General features: G+C 44.2%; 1 protein-coding gene across 1 annotated transcript in view; it reads right to left on the minus strand.

The window, feature by feature from the left end:
* Nucleotides 1-361: 361 nt before the first annotated feature.
* CACNG3 (calcium voltage-gated channel auxiliary subunit gamma 3) overlaps nt 362-14,041 on the minus strand; it is a 108,311-nt gene continuing 94,631 nt past the window's right edge. The window contains exons 3-4 of the mRNA XM_006148294.2: nt 7,576-7,716; nt 362-1,417 (exon numbers count right to left, since the gene is read on the minus strand). Coding sequence (XP_006148356.1) covers nt 906-1,417; nt 7,576-7,716 — 653 coding nt within the window. The 3' untranslated portion in view covers nt 362-905. The remainder of the gene's footprint in view (nt 1,418-7,575; nt 7,717-14,041) is intronic.

Raw genomic sequence — 14,041 nt, forward strand, 5'->3', positions numbered from 1 at the left:
CATCTACCGGTCCTAGAGAGTGGTATTATCATGTTCCATTTTGTAGATGAGGAGGCTGACATGTGAAGCTTAGGTGGCTGACCCAAGGTCCTAGAGCTATCATGTGCTGCAGGTACATCTTAAACACCAGCATTCATATGCCCACACCCTAGGAAGCCTTCAGAGATTCAAGTGGAGACATACACTGATTCTGACAATTGTGGGGAACACCTTGCTGGCTTCACGAGGTGAAGGAGGATCCCTTGTAATGACCACAGTGTGGATGAGCCAAGTTCACCGAGACAGAAATTATTCAGTTCTATGACAGAGGTATAAGCTTGCATAGAAAACACCCAGAAGAAACAAAATACCCTCAGCTCAGTTGGTTACGACAAGGCAAAACCTTTAATAACATGAGTGCTTATTACATTAGCTGCTTCGGGCTCTGACATTTTTGATTTCTGGTCATGTTTTTCTAACATGTAAAGGTGAATGCCTCCCTCAGGGCCACTGGGGTGGTTGGTTTCCTGAGGCTCTGTGGAGATGGACAACGGGGACAGCTATGCTCGTGCCTGATGGGGATTCGGAAATCCCCCTGGCCACCACCCATGACTTTGAGTAAAGTCCTCTTCCAAGGAGGGAAGAATGTGGAGGTCCTTCCAGTAAAGAAGGAAGAAAGGAAAACATCTGGCACAGATACACACAGAGAGGAATGATATTAGGGATTGGCTTGAAAAGTTAGAAAGGAATGGAGGGTTTAGGACTTGTAGGATAAAGGGCAAAGGTGGGAGAGGGCTGAGTTCATTTGGTTTCATTCTTTGTAAAAAGAAATACCATCACGAGGACCATGCCATGCAACCTCAGAGATATCTCTGTACACTTTCCCCAAGGCTGTGCTAGGTGTGGGGCAGAGGTCAGAGGTCAGTTCAGACGGGCGTGGTACGCCTGTTGGCTGGATTATTATGCAGCGACTCTTTGAACTCTTTGGGTGTGGAGTTGTGGAACTGTAGAAAAGCGTGGTCCCGGTCAGAGTTGAGGAGGGTCCCCATGGTGATCTTTGAGGGGTCCCGGGAGAGGGTGAACATCGAGATGTCGGTGGAAGGGATGGTGTGGAAGCCTTTGCTGATGGGGGACAGGTCTCGGGATCTGGGCTCTGTGGAACGAGAACTTGACCGCCTCCGGAATCTATACCTGTAGGGTGGGAGGCGGGCAAATGTAGATTTCTTCAGGAGCTCCGAGTGGGATTTGGCACGTAACTGCTGATGTTTTTCAATATAGATGTGCACGGCAACCACTCCCACGATTTCTGCGATGATGAAAGAGAAGGCTCCAAAATAAAAGGACCAGCCATAGGAGTAACTTTTTTTGGAATCACGCTGCCCGGGGTCTCCAGCATTGGCTGATATATAAACTATGATGCCTATGATGTTGCTTAACCCTAGGAGAGGGGAAAAGAAAAACACGCTTTATAAACACCAGAGGTAAATGTCATTTTTTGGATCTTGAAACATTTATAGAAAATATGGAGGTTAAAATGTAAATGGAGGATTATGGCTGAGAAATCCAAGGGCTGCACTCCTCTTGTATGATCTATTTCTTGAGAAATGAAGAATTCTGCTGCTCAGTCTCAGGCAGAGTGCTTTCAGCTAAAGAGCACATCTTACTCCTAGGCAAGTGCAGTGGAACTCAGACCATATTTATTTTCCCTTTGAAGCAATTCATTCCATCAACACTTAATCTCTGGCACTAAGTCATGAGGATGAATAAGATACAGGTCCCTGCCCTTGAATTCCTTACCATGAGTAGGAGAGACTGACATGGAAATGCAATTATAGCAAAATACAGTAAAGGGTTCAACAAGAGACACGTGTAAAATCGTTCAGGAGCAAAGGCAGAGTAAAAGACAAAGCACATCTCTTTGAACATGAGGGGCCATTGAAATTGGATCTTGCAAATTGGATAGGGTGAGCCAAGAGATGACTACAGAGTATGAGATGACTATGCAGGGTCCTCGTGTGGATGACTGGAAGGCCAGGAGCATTTTGAGCTAAAATAAGAAGCAGCAGAAAGATTGGGTTTAGAAAAAAAGGGGGATTTAGATGCACTGAGTTGGAATTGCTTAAGAAGAATCCAAATGGAGCTGTCCAGGGGACATATAAAGTCTGGAACTGCAGTCTGGGGAACCAGTGAAATCATGGGGAAGGAATAGTTGCTTACTAAGTCTTGTCTGCACAGGATGAGGAAGTGCTCTAAATCAGTTGTCATTTGAGCATCAGGAATTGGGGACACGAAGCTGTTATCCCCAATAAACAAGTACTGCAGACTTGGCTTCCCTGAGTGTCAACTGAATAGGCTTGGAAACAGCTGCTCAGCCTGCTAGAAAACTGATTCCCTAGGGAGTGGTAAGAATACACAGTAGATTTTGAGAACTGTGCTTATCTCTAGCTACCTTTCTTGTGTGTGTGTGTGTGTGTGTGTGTGTGTTTTTCCCTCCAAAGGATGCAGCTCTTTTTGTCCCTTTGCTTCAAGGACCTCATCTAGGACTTAGATGACTCATAGAGGTTGGTACACAGCTGGTATCTCCTTGCCTTCTAATTTAGGCTACCTGTAAGGCGACACTAAATAGAGGCTGTCCCTCATTATACCTTTTTTTAAAATTTTTTTTCTTTTTTCTTTTTTTTTTTTTTTTTTTTGCTATAGGGTGCATGTGCTTACTGGAGAGACAGAAAGAAACAGAGACAGAAATCAAGATTCCTGGGGGGTGATGGCCATGCTGCAATTCCTTCTACATTCTCTTCTTTGGATTTTGGGCATGCACACACATGTGCCTGGTGTGTGTTTCAAGCTGCTGGGTCTGGGAATTGAACCATGATCAATCACATGGGAGTCCAGCACCTTAAGCACTAGGCCACTTGCTGGACCCCTCATTATACTTCCTAATACTCACTGGTCAGTAGCCATTTCCAGGAGCCTACTGAGTCTTTCCTCCATTACTTGAATGTTTTATATTATTTCTGAGTATCTCTAAGATCTCCCCATAGTCAAGCAATGAAAGGGTTAAAACTAGGCACATAGGGGCCACAGGATTCTATTCCAGTGCTACCATACTGAGTGACTGGCACACATGCAGTAGGGTTTTTGTTTGGCTATGACTTCTGGCTGTAATCCATATAGGACTTGCTCCTACAGGGTAGGAGTAGGATCTGATAATGCCCTATCTCCTGTTGGCATCACCAGAGCACAGGCATTCAGCAGGTAGGCAGCAAGTTCAAATCACTGAGCTATTTCTTATTATGGGGGCTGACGTAGCCAGCTCTGTGTCAGGCTGCAAGAAACCACAGGATGAAAAACGGCTTCTCTTCCCGGAGTGTCAATTTGGCTTGAAGATTAGTAGGGAAGACATATTCTTTTATATTAAAATGAACATAGATATAATAAGGAGGAGAAAGCAGAATTCACATGAATTTTTAAGTTAAATGGGAGGCAGACTTCAAAGATATTTCAGTTCACTGAAGGCGGCTTCTAGTGATGCCCCCTGACTCCCCAAGGCCATGTTTTCTCTCTCCTCTGCCAGCAGGGAAATTTTGCTGGCTAAGTTTGGGAAGACCCAAAAGGAGATCTTGCTGAGTGTAGAAGGGAAAGAAAGAAAGAAAAAGTTTAAAGAAGCTTACTTGTCAGACTAGATTAAAAGAGGCAGGTAGAAAAGTGAGTTACCAATTATTTATAAGGTCCCTGCTATGTGCCGGACATTATTTGATGTCCTTATATACACCATCTCAATTAAGTATTGCAATATGCCTGCTTTTAAACAGTTATCTCCCTTTTATAGATGAGGAAACTGAGACCCAGAGAAGAGAAATAAATTCTCATGTCAATAGAGCTAGAAAATCAATAAAATGGAACTTGAACCCAGGACTCAGCCATGACAGATTTAGAGTTCAATACCAAAGTTTAGGAAGAAGTGAGTGGGTAACCCTTTGTCCATTCCTCTGATTGCATGCTCCCTGGGGGCAGGAACTAGTGTTCATCGCTGTGGTCTCAGCTTCTAGACCAGAGCCTGATCCATAGCAAGAGCACAGTGCCTATTTGTTGAATGAGTGAATAAACTGAGTTGATATGAGAACTAAATAGTATAATGTATCTGACAGCAGTTAGGCACTTTATGTAGACCAATTCATTGAATCTTCTGTTCAGATTTAATCTTCTGAATAGACTCAGGGAATGGAGCCATTTATTAGCCCCCATTTTTCAGATGGGGAGACTGAGACACAGAGAGGCTAAGTGACTTGCTCAAGCCAGCACACCACTGCTACTGCCATGGTCAGGAAGTGGTAGAGTCAAAGTCTGCACACACAGCCTGGCTTCAGAGCTTATGTTCTCAAGCACTATTGTATAGTGCCTGGGACATGACAGGAGCTCAATCAAGGGTTGTTGATTTCTTGCCTGGAACCACAAACCTTAGAGTAGCTAAGCAAAAAGGAGCCTTAGAGAGAACTGAATCTGCCACTGTCTTCATTTTGTAGGTGGAAAAACGGAAGCTCTCCTTAGGGAGATTAGTGGAGGGGTTTAGGAGTAGACCCCAAGCTCCTGGCTCTCCCTCAGGTCTTTTTCTTCTGCCCCACGAATTTTTCAGTTCCCGTATGTCTGACAGACCCGCCATCCTTCACAATGCCTCTTGTGAGAAGAAAGTTGCTAGTGACATACTCTTTCCTAACAATCCCCTTGGGGGACAAAATAATGATCTTCTTTTGTTCTCAGAAAACTCTCACATCAGCACAGCATGGTACTGATCCTCTGGGTCAGCCAGAGCCCAGGGGGTTTGGACAGGGCCAGCAGTAGGACCGTGTCTTAAAGCAAACACGTTCCTAGTTTTGCCAGTTAGTAACGTCTGTTTACACCGAGTATGGTCAGGGCTGACCACATGCTTCCAGGGAAAGATGGCAGCTTTCTCCTGGTCTATTGCTTGAGTGGGTTTCCAGAGACTCAGAGCTGGAACCAGTCTCATTTCTTCATTTCATGGAAGAAGGAACAATGGGGAAGGAACCTGAGCAAGGTCTTATAGGATGCTGGGTTCCAGACTTTGAAACTATATTGTCATCACTTTTCCAATAGTAGGATGTAATGTTGTGCTTTTTATGTTCAGTCTTTGCTGTGGTTTTAGCTAATGGTTTATCCCCTGAGGTTCATGTTTTGGAACATGGTCCCCAGTGTAACAGCGTTGGAAGGTGGTGAAACCTTTTTGTTTGGAGAGGGTTTCGCTATAGGGCATGTGTGCTCACCAGAAAGACAAAGAGACAGAGAGACAGAAAGTGAGAACTCACCCCCCAGGGGGGAAGGCCACGCCGCAATCCCTTCTTCTCCATTCTCCTCTCGGGATCTTGGGCACGCAAGCACATGCACCTGGCATGAATTTAAGCCACCAGGTCTGGGACTCAAACTGTGGTCGACTACATGGGAGCCCAGCGATATAACCATTATGCCATCTGCTGGTCCTGGAAGGTGGTGAAACCTTTAAGAGGTAAGGCCTGGTGGATGGTGTTTGGATTGGGGTGGCATTGCTCTCATGAATAGATTAATGCTGTCTCATGAAATGAGAGTTCTAGCTTTTGTAAGCAGTTAGTTCCCATGAGAATGAGTTATTATAAAAGGAATATGGCTACCCTGGGCTGTCTCTTTTTCTGCATATGCCCTTCATTCTCTCCGCCTCTGTTGGCCTTGTTGTGTCAAAGTACCAGAGGCTACCTTGATGCCAAGTTGCATTTTTGTTTTCCAGCCCCCAGACTGTAAACCAATTGTATTCTTTATGAATCACCCAGTCCCACGGTATTTCTGTTAGCAACACCATAGCAGACTAAGACTGTCTTCTTCCAACAACCCTATTAAATTGGTATTGTTATTTGCCATGCTACAGTTAAGGAAACCAAGTTACAAGGAGATGGCAACGTTCCCCAATGTTCCATAAGTAGAGCCAGGATTCAAATCCAGGAGGGTAAGCTTCTCTTACCATTTTATATGCTCCTCCATTGTTCCCATGACAGTAAATACTCTGCCATTATTACTTATTATGTAAAGACTGAAGATAATCCCCCAACAGTTAAGCTCCACCTTCCCGCAAACTTAACTTGTTTATTGCTTTTTTAAAAAAATTTTTTTTGGAGAGGTTTTCTCTATGGGGCGTGTGTGCTTGCCAGAAAGACAGAGAGAGACAGAGAGAGACAGAGAGACAGAAAGCGAGAAACCACTCCCCAGGGAGGATGGTCATGCTGCAATCCCTTCTCCTCCATCCTCCTCCCGGGATCTTGGGCATGCACGCACACACTCCCAGTGTGAGTTTAAGTCACCGGGTCCAGGACTCGAACCGCGGTTGACTACATGGGAATCCAGCGACACAGCCATTACGCTAACTGCTGGACCCTTTATTGCTTATCTAAATCATTTTATGCAGACAGTTTTGCTCTGCTTTGAGAGGGGTGGGATGGGAAGAGATAGTAAAGAAATGAAAGAGATCATGGAAAACGAGGAAGGAGATAGAGAAGAGAGAAGAGAGTGAGATTTTTTTTGAAGATTGTCTCTCATGCCCTTTGCAACCTGTGCTTTCTTCTGGTCAGGGTTGCTATTGATTATAAGATCTTCCCTGAGAACATCCTGAGTTGCTGGTCTTTACCTTGTTTCCAAAGATGCTTTGCATGATAGGATTTGTGCACTTGAAAATCTGTGAACCACAATTAAGCAGCAAACACACATCTCTAAGGGCCAGAGGTAGAGTATGGACATGCCCAGGTGAACAGTCAAGTGGAGCCTTTCAAAGACACTGAATCCATCTCTCAGTGCATATGTATCACCTGTGCCCACTTTCCCCAAATGTGCAAGTATACACAGTCACGTGTTACTTAACGATAAAGATATCATCTAAGTCAATTTTGTTGTTGTGTGAACATCACAGAGTATACTTACACGAACCTAGATAGTATAACCTACCTCATAACTAGGCTATATGGGCCCACCATTGTGTATGTGGACTGTTGTTGACTGAAACATTGTGATGTGTGCATGACGGTACATACACACAGTCTCTCTTTAGTTGCCAGAGGGTGTGTGTACTCACGAGAGAGAGAGTGAGAAATAGAGAAAGGGAGAGGGAGAAAGCAGCCCCCCAATGGGGCATTATCATACCACAATCCCTTATTTATTTTCCATCCTGTCAGGGTTTGGGCACACTCATGTACCCAATATGTTTTTCAAGCCACTGGGCTGGGATTCAAGTCACAGTTGACCATGTAGAATCCAGCTCCCTTAACTAGTAGGCTATGCGACTGGCCCTATACGTATACTCTCTTGTTAATCAGTCTCCTTCTCTCTCTCTCAGCTGACTCTGACACCGTTTCTCCTCTTTGTCTTTCCTTCATGTCACCCTTGGCTAGAGTTCCAGCAGCTTTGGTTTTAATGAGATTCTTTGAGTTCTCATTCTTAGCACAAGAACTGGAACATTCTCTTGCTCTTTCCCCGGAGGGAGCTCTGATAGCATGGCACTGTCCACCTCGCCCTGGCTTCAGTTTGGTTTCTGTGAAGATCTCAGGGCTGGGGCCATACACTTACCTGCAGATACAAAAAAGATGCCCGCGCTGAGAATGACATTGTGTCTGCTGCGGTGGAACTCGCTGGCTGCCACACAGAGTCCCCCGAAGAACAGCAATGTGACGCTGAGGATAGGGAAGACACTGGAGGCCCTCACAGCCCCTGTGGAGAGAAGGAGAGAGGCTTCTGCCTGCACCCCAGCAGCCCCTGGGGTCCACCCACCATGAATGTTGGGGTGCCTGAGGGGAAAATAGCACAGAAGAAGAACAGAGCACACATCTACCATGGGTATGAGCTCGGGGCTCTGGGCTTAGAAGGAGGCCTGGTGCTTGGGGTTAATACCCTGCAGTTACTATGCTGAGAGTCCTAACAATTTTATCTTTGAATCTGCATTGTGTAAGTGAACTCTCATGGCTTGAAGCATGTGTTAGGGCTTGAACCCTCAATTCACACAGGACTCCACCATTCGCTATTCATCATCTACCACCTTCCCTCCTCCCTGCCTCTCTGAGACTGGCTCTCGCCACTCAAACCAGCCCAGAGCCTGGGCATAGACACAGAGAGAATCAGGGTTGAGTGCAAGCCCCAGGCCCCTGGGAGGGTTTGCACTCACCCCAAGGATGTCCCTATACCTGTTAAATAGCAAATAAAGTATCTTTCTCATGACAAGTCAAGGGAAAGATAATAGAAGAAAAAGAAAGATTTTTTTTTTTTACCTGTATATTGAACCAGAAACCCAGGATTTACATTTTTACACTGGGCCCTGAAAATTACATAGCCAGGGGTTCCTGTCAGATGATGTACTGCTCATTGTAATGCAGAATCCTGCCCAGCACACATTCAGATTTGCATAGTATAGAGTCTGGCAATACCCTTTTATTTATTTATTTAGTTTTTTAACACAGGGTCCTCCTGAGTCATGACCCAGCCTCATTTAGGACTATAGGTGTGCACAATGCCTGGTTCTTTCAAACGGGGATTCATTATGTTGCCCAGGAGAGTCTGGAGCCCACAATCCTGCCTCAGCCTCCCAAGTGGCTGGGATTACAGGTGCATGCCACCATACCTGGTTTGAAGGACCAGGAACAGAACTTGGGCCTCCCAAATGGTCCTAGACTGCAAAGCATAGCAATTAGTAGCACATGCCACAGAAGTGGGGCCCTGGCAATACCTACTTAACACACATTCAGTCCTGAATAAATGTATTCATTAAACAAATATTTATTCAGCACGTACTAGATGCCAGGCAATGTGCTAAATGCTCAATACTAGTTGAGATGCTCAACAACCTCAAAGGCATAGACATTGGCATTCAGATGAACACTAATGAGGAGAGAGAGGAGATCCTGGAAGCCTCTGTGTTGGATTCAGGGTGTACAGTACTTTGAAGCCAACAGAATTTGCTGATGGATTGGCTATGACCCATGGACTATAGGAATGACTGTCATGTTTGATCTTAGGGACTGAGCCTTTCTGGAAGAAGGGCATGTGTGGGAGGTGCTATGTTGGGTGGTACGGCAAGGAGAGTCACACTCTCATTTTGGTTATGGGAGGTTGAAAGCTCAGTTCACTTTACTCAGTGTTCAAGGCTTTAAACTTCCCCCATCACTGTGTGCTTTTCTGCTGACCTAGCTCCAGTTATTTTTTTGTTTGTTTGTTTTTTTGCTAAAGGGTGTGTGCGCTCACCAGACAGACAGAGAGAGACAGAGACAGAAAGTGAGAAATCACCCCCCAGGGAGGATGGTCACGCCACAATCCCTTCTCCTCCATTCTCCTCTCAGGATCTTGGGCACACACGCACACGTGCCCGGCGTGAGTTTTAAGCCTCCGGGTCCGGGACGCGAACCGTGGTCGACTACGTGGGAGTCCAGAGACAAGGCCATTACGCTAACTGCTAGTTCCCGCTCCAGTTGTTTTCATTTGCTACTGCCTGACGGTGTTCAGACCCCTACTGCAAAGCTCTTCCCACAATGCCATGATTGCCCTTTTGTTTGCTTGTTTGTTTGTTTTTCAGTTTTCTGAAAGTTCTGTAACTGAGAGCTGGGACAAAGGACTGAGGGCACACAGGGATGAGGTTCCTGAAATGAAAAGGACAGGTTCCTGCTTTTTGTTTCAAGGTGGCCATCCCAAATCATTTGATGTGAGGTTCTGGGCAGCCCAGGGTCCCAGAAAACTGTGCTTTTCTTACCTGTCTACTGGGATGGAGAAGTTTTGGGAGGGATTTCAAACTGCCTAGAAATCCCATTGGGAGAAGTGAGGCAAAGGCCAGGGGATTCTGCTGCCCTGATCCTTGGGGATGATTGGATCAGTCCCTTAGTGGGCTTCTGGCCTGCCCTGGCTGTCCTGTAGACCTCTGCCACCACACCGACTTGCAGGAGGCAGTTCCTTTAGTCCCCAGATCAAGGAGGCTACTCTAGAGGAATGGACTTTGGGATCCTGGGTGTAGCTTACTTACAGTTTCTAAAAGTGTACATGTATGACCTGTGAGTTTCATCTGGACACTTGGCCTTAACTCACAAATATTAGGGGTGGGTTAGCTTCTGGTGGTTTCAAGCAACTTGTGAACAAACCTTTAAAGCAATCATTTGCATTGTATATATCAACAAAAATTGCTCAAATATTCAGTAATGGTGTAATTGATAAAACAGAGTACGTTTATTTTTTATTTCAAAGGATGATTAACCTTTGAAATGTGCCCAAAGGACATGCTCCGAACATTTAAACCTATTGGATTGTGTTGGTTATTAAAATGCATATTTGAAATGTATGTATATGAGATATACAAATGTAGAATTTCTCAAGCGGTACAGTAAATCATTTGAAAGCCCACCAGTGGCCACACCCTGCTCTTGGCCCTTCAAATAGAATATGAGCAAATTCTGTAAATTCTGCCTATAGCTATCTGCCTCAAAAAGGACATTTTCCATTACTCCTTTCTCTTAAGTTGTTTAGAGCCCACCCTGCCTTCGTTTTAGCTCAGTAGACATGGCGGCTTTCACACAAAAAGGTTTTATTGCTTTCCTTCTTCATTTCTCCTCCCTAAACTATCTAGATCTAAGTTAGAATCTTGAGGGTGAGGAAGTAAGCTTATCTGACAATAAGTCCCCTAGATAGGACTTTGTCTAGCCCAGTGCTATGCTATAGGGAGTCCCTAGTACTAAACCTGTGGGTTCTTAAACCATCTACTATGGGTTTAACTGTAGCCTACCCCAAAGGACCAATGAGAAAGAGTAAAACAGCAAGAAAATCAATATGCAGGAGTCTAGTCCCTGCAGGGTTGTGGGTCACAACATGAACTTGCAGTATACACACAGAATGGACAAAAAGACCTCTCTTGGAATGTGTTTGTGGCCCTACATGTCTGGGTCAGGACTTCACAAATTTTATCATTTATAAATAATAAATTATTTATTTTTTAATTGCCAGAAGGCATGGGTATGCACCAGAGAGTGAGATGGAGAGACAAAGAGAGGAAGAAAGCACTAGTAATGGGGCATGGTCATGCTGCAATTTCTTCTCCTCCATAATTTTTTTTTTGAGAGTTTTTTTGCTATAGGACATGTGCACTTGCCAGAAAGAGAGAGAAAGAGAGACAGAAAGCGAGAAATCACCCCCCTGGGGGGGATGGCCATGCCGCAATCCCTTCTCTTCCATTCTCTTCTCAGGATCTTGGGCACGTATCCATGTGCCCAGCATGAGTTTAAGCCACAGGATCCAGAGCTCGAACTATGGTCGACTACATGGGAGTCCAGCAACATAGCCATTACGCCAGATGCTGGTCCTTCTCCTCCATTTTTTCTGTCCTGTAGGAATTTGGTATGCACATACATATGCCCAGCATGTTTTTCAAGCTGCTGGTACTTGGACTTGAACCAGGGTCAGCTATGTGGGATCAGGCTCCCTCAACTACTAGACCTGGGGCTGGCCTCATATATTCCAAAATTCCCAATGCGAAACATGTGTGCTCATTAAGGCCCCTCCTTAAACTTAGCCAGATTCTATTGGTGAAGCTTAAGTGTATCGTGGGATGAGATGAGATGAAATGAAAAAACAGAGGACCCTATCTTCCCAGAAGGGAGAAAAGTGGGTCATATTTTGCCAGAAAAACAATCGACCTCGCCCAAAGAACTTAAAATCAGCTTTGTAAGTTGTGAAATAGAAGTCACATTGTTTAGTCTCCAACCGGGCAAACATTAAAATGTTTCTTTACACTAGAAAAGAAAAATAAAGAAAAATTGGCTAAGGCCCACTGGTGATGAGATAAAGCATCTCTTTTGAGGAGGTCCACATAATCTGTGTCACCTCCCAAGCACTAGTCAAGGTACATTCCCTTCGCTTTTACTTTCCATAACAAATCTTTTTGAGCTGCTAATATGAGGGCCTTAAATACATTCTAGTGGATGTATAAGGACTGAAAAGAGATAAATGGTATATATGCGTTTAAAAATGTAGTCTAGGGCGGTGGTTAAGGTGGCTGGATCCCATCTGGCTGACCCTGCCATTTGAGTCCTAGACCCAGTGGCTTCAGAAACATGCTATATATGTGTGTGTGCGAACTTAAAATCCTGAAAAGAAGGAGAGATGACCATTCTCCATAAGGGTGCATTCACACACACACATACACACACACACACACACACACACGCACACACACACGCACACACACAGTGAGCTTATGTGCCTCTGGCAAGATAAAAAAGAAAAGTTAGCTTAAAAATGACAATTTCTTTTGCATTGACTCCTACACCATTTATACTGTTAAGTGATTAAGGGTTCAAAAATGGACCCACAGCCAAGCTAACAGGCATGATTAAAGCTAAAAATGATTAAAATTTTAAAAAGGTTCTTCTTGATCTGAGATACAAACGTGATCTAAGCAGGACAATTTCTTGTTTTTTTTTTTTTTTTATTTGTTTGTTTTTGAGAGGTTTTGCTATAGGGTACCTGTGCTAGCCAGAAAGACAGAGAGAGAGAGACAGAAAGTGAGAAATCACTCCACCCCCACCCCCGGGAGGATGGCCACACCACAATCCCTTCTCCTCCATTCTCCTCTCAGGATCTTGGGCACACCCACACATGTGCCCAGCATGAGTCTAAGCCACCGGGTCTGGGACTTGAACCGCGGTCAACCACATGGGAGCCCAGCCACATGGCCTTTACACCAACTGCTTGTCCCCTTTGGGGTTTTTATTATAACAGAAGCTGTTAAATAAAATTTACAAGAGGGCATTGTTTTTGAACTAAACTCTTGCGCCAGGCCCCAAGACTGGACTAAAAATCAAAATGGAGTCAGTGACACTGAAGTTTCATTTCCCCCAAATCAAAACTAAGCTGTTTATCTGACCAGAGAAATAAGAGAGAGAAAGAGATGGGGGACAGCCAAGTTTTCTAAACAGTCCAGTTTCAATTGGCATGGTAATGAAGTTTCTTCTGCCTTTAATCTTTACATCCTTTAATCCTTTAATCCCTACAAAAAGTAACCTGAAGTGATCTAATGTTAACCAATCAGTTATTTTTCTATTTGACAGTTCCTGCATTGCAAGGAGAGTAACTTTGAAATGATCAATCTGCTTTTTGTTCTTTTTTAATGCTTTCTTCAGTCCTCTTTTGTTTATAAAACCAACGTCTTCTGCTCACTCATTGGAATGATTAGACCATTTTATGACATAAAGTGTTACCTGATTCTTGAATTGCAAATGAAGTCAATTAAGATTTTTAGATTGTTGTAATTTTTTGTACATAGTTTTTTTTTTTTTAAAGAAAGACTTAAATTCAATGCTTCTGAACAGCAAATTAGTCACTGCCTTGGAATTTTCCTTTAGATGAAGTTGATACACATTCTTGTTGAAGAAATGACATTGAAATCTCAAACCAAGTTCTCTCTGTGTCTGGACCAATATAAGGCCCATGTTTTTGGTTGAACTTTGCTATTGCTAATCCCATGCAATGAACAAGAGCTAATGCATGTCGCCTTGCAACTACATATTGGGCCCAAGGCTAAATATAATATGCATTAGCTTATTTAATTTTCATAACCCTATCGGCTAGATGATATCATGATCTCCCTTTCTAAGCAGATGAAGAAAGTAAAGAGAGGTAAAGCAACTTGCCTCAGGTCCAACCCAGCCAGCAGGGAGTCAGATGGGGATCATAGTCCATGCTAAACGGAATCCAGAGCTCTTGCTTAACCCCACCACACTCTACTGGATTCCACATGCTGCAGTTATGACAGTCTACATCATATTCAGGTTATTGACCTTGGAAAAAATTCTACGAAGACACTAACCCTGTCCCAGTAGGATCAAAACTGAAGGGAAGTTCAAGGAGAGGTGAACTTTGGTTTGTGTTTATTCTCTCAGGCCTTGCCCCTTAGGACCTTGCCCATTAGCACCTCACCCATTAACACCTCACCCCTTAGCACTGTGCCCATTAGCACCTCAAATCAGCTCTCTGGGGGAAGGTGAAACTTGTATTCAAGCTGAAGAAA

Source organism: Tupaia chinensis, unplaced genomic scaffold (genome assembly GCF_000334495.1).
Source record: "Tupaia chinensis unplaced genomic scaffold, TupChi_1.0 Scaffold000231_2, whole genome shotgun sequence".
Classification (NCBI taxonomy): domain Eukaryota; kingdom Metazoa; phylum Chordata; class Mammalia; order Scandentia; family Tupaiidae; genus Tupaia; species Tupaia belangeri.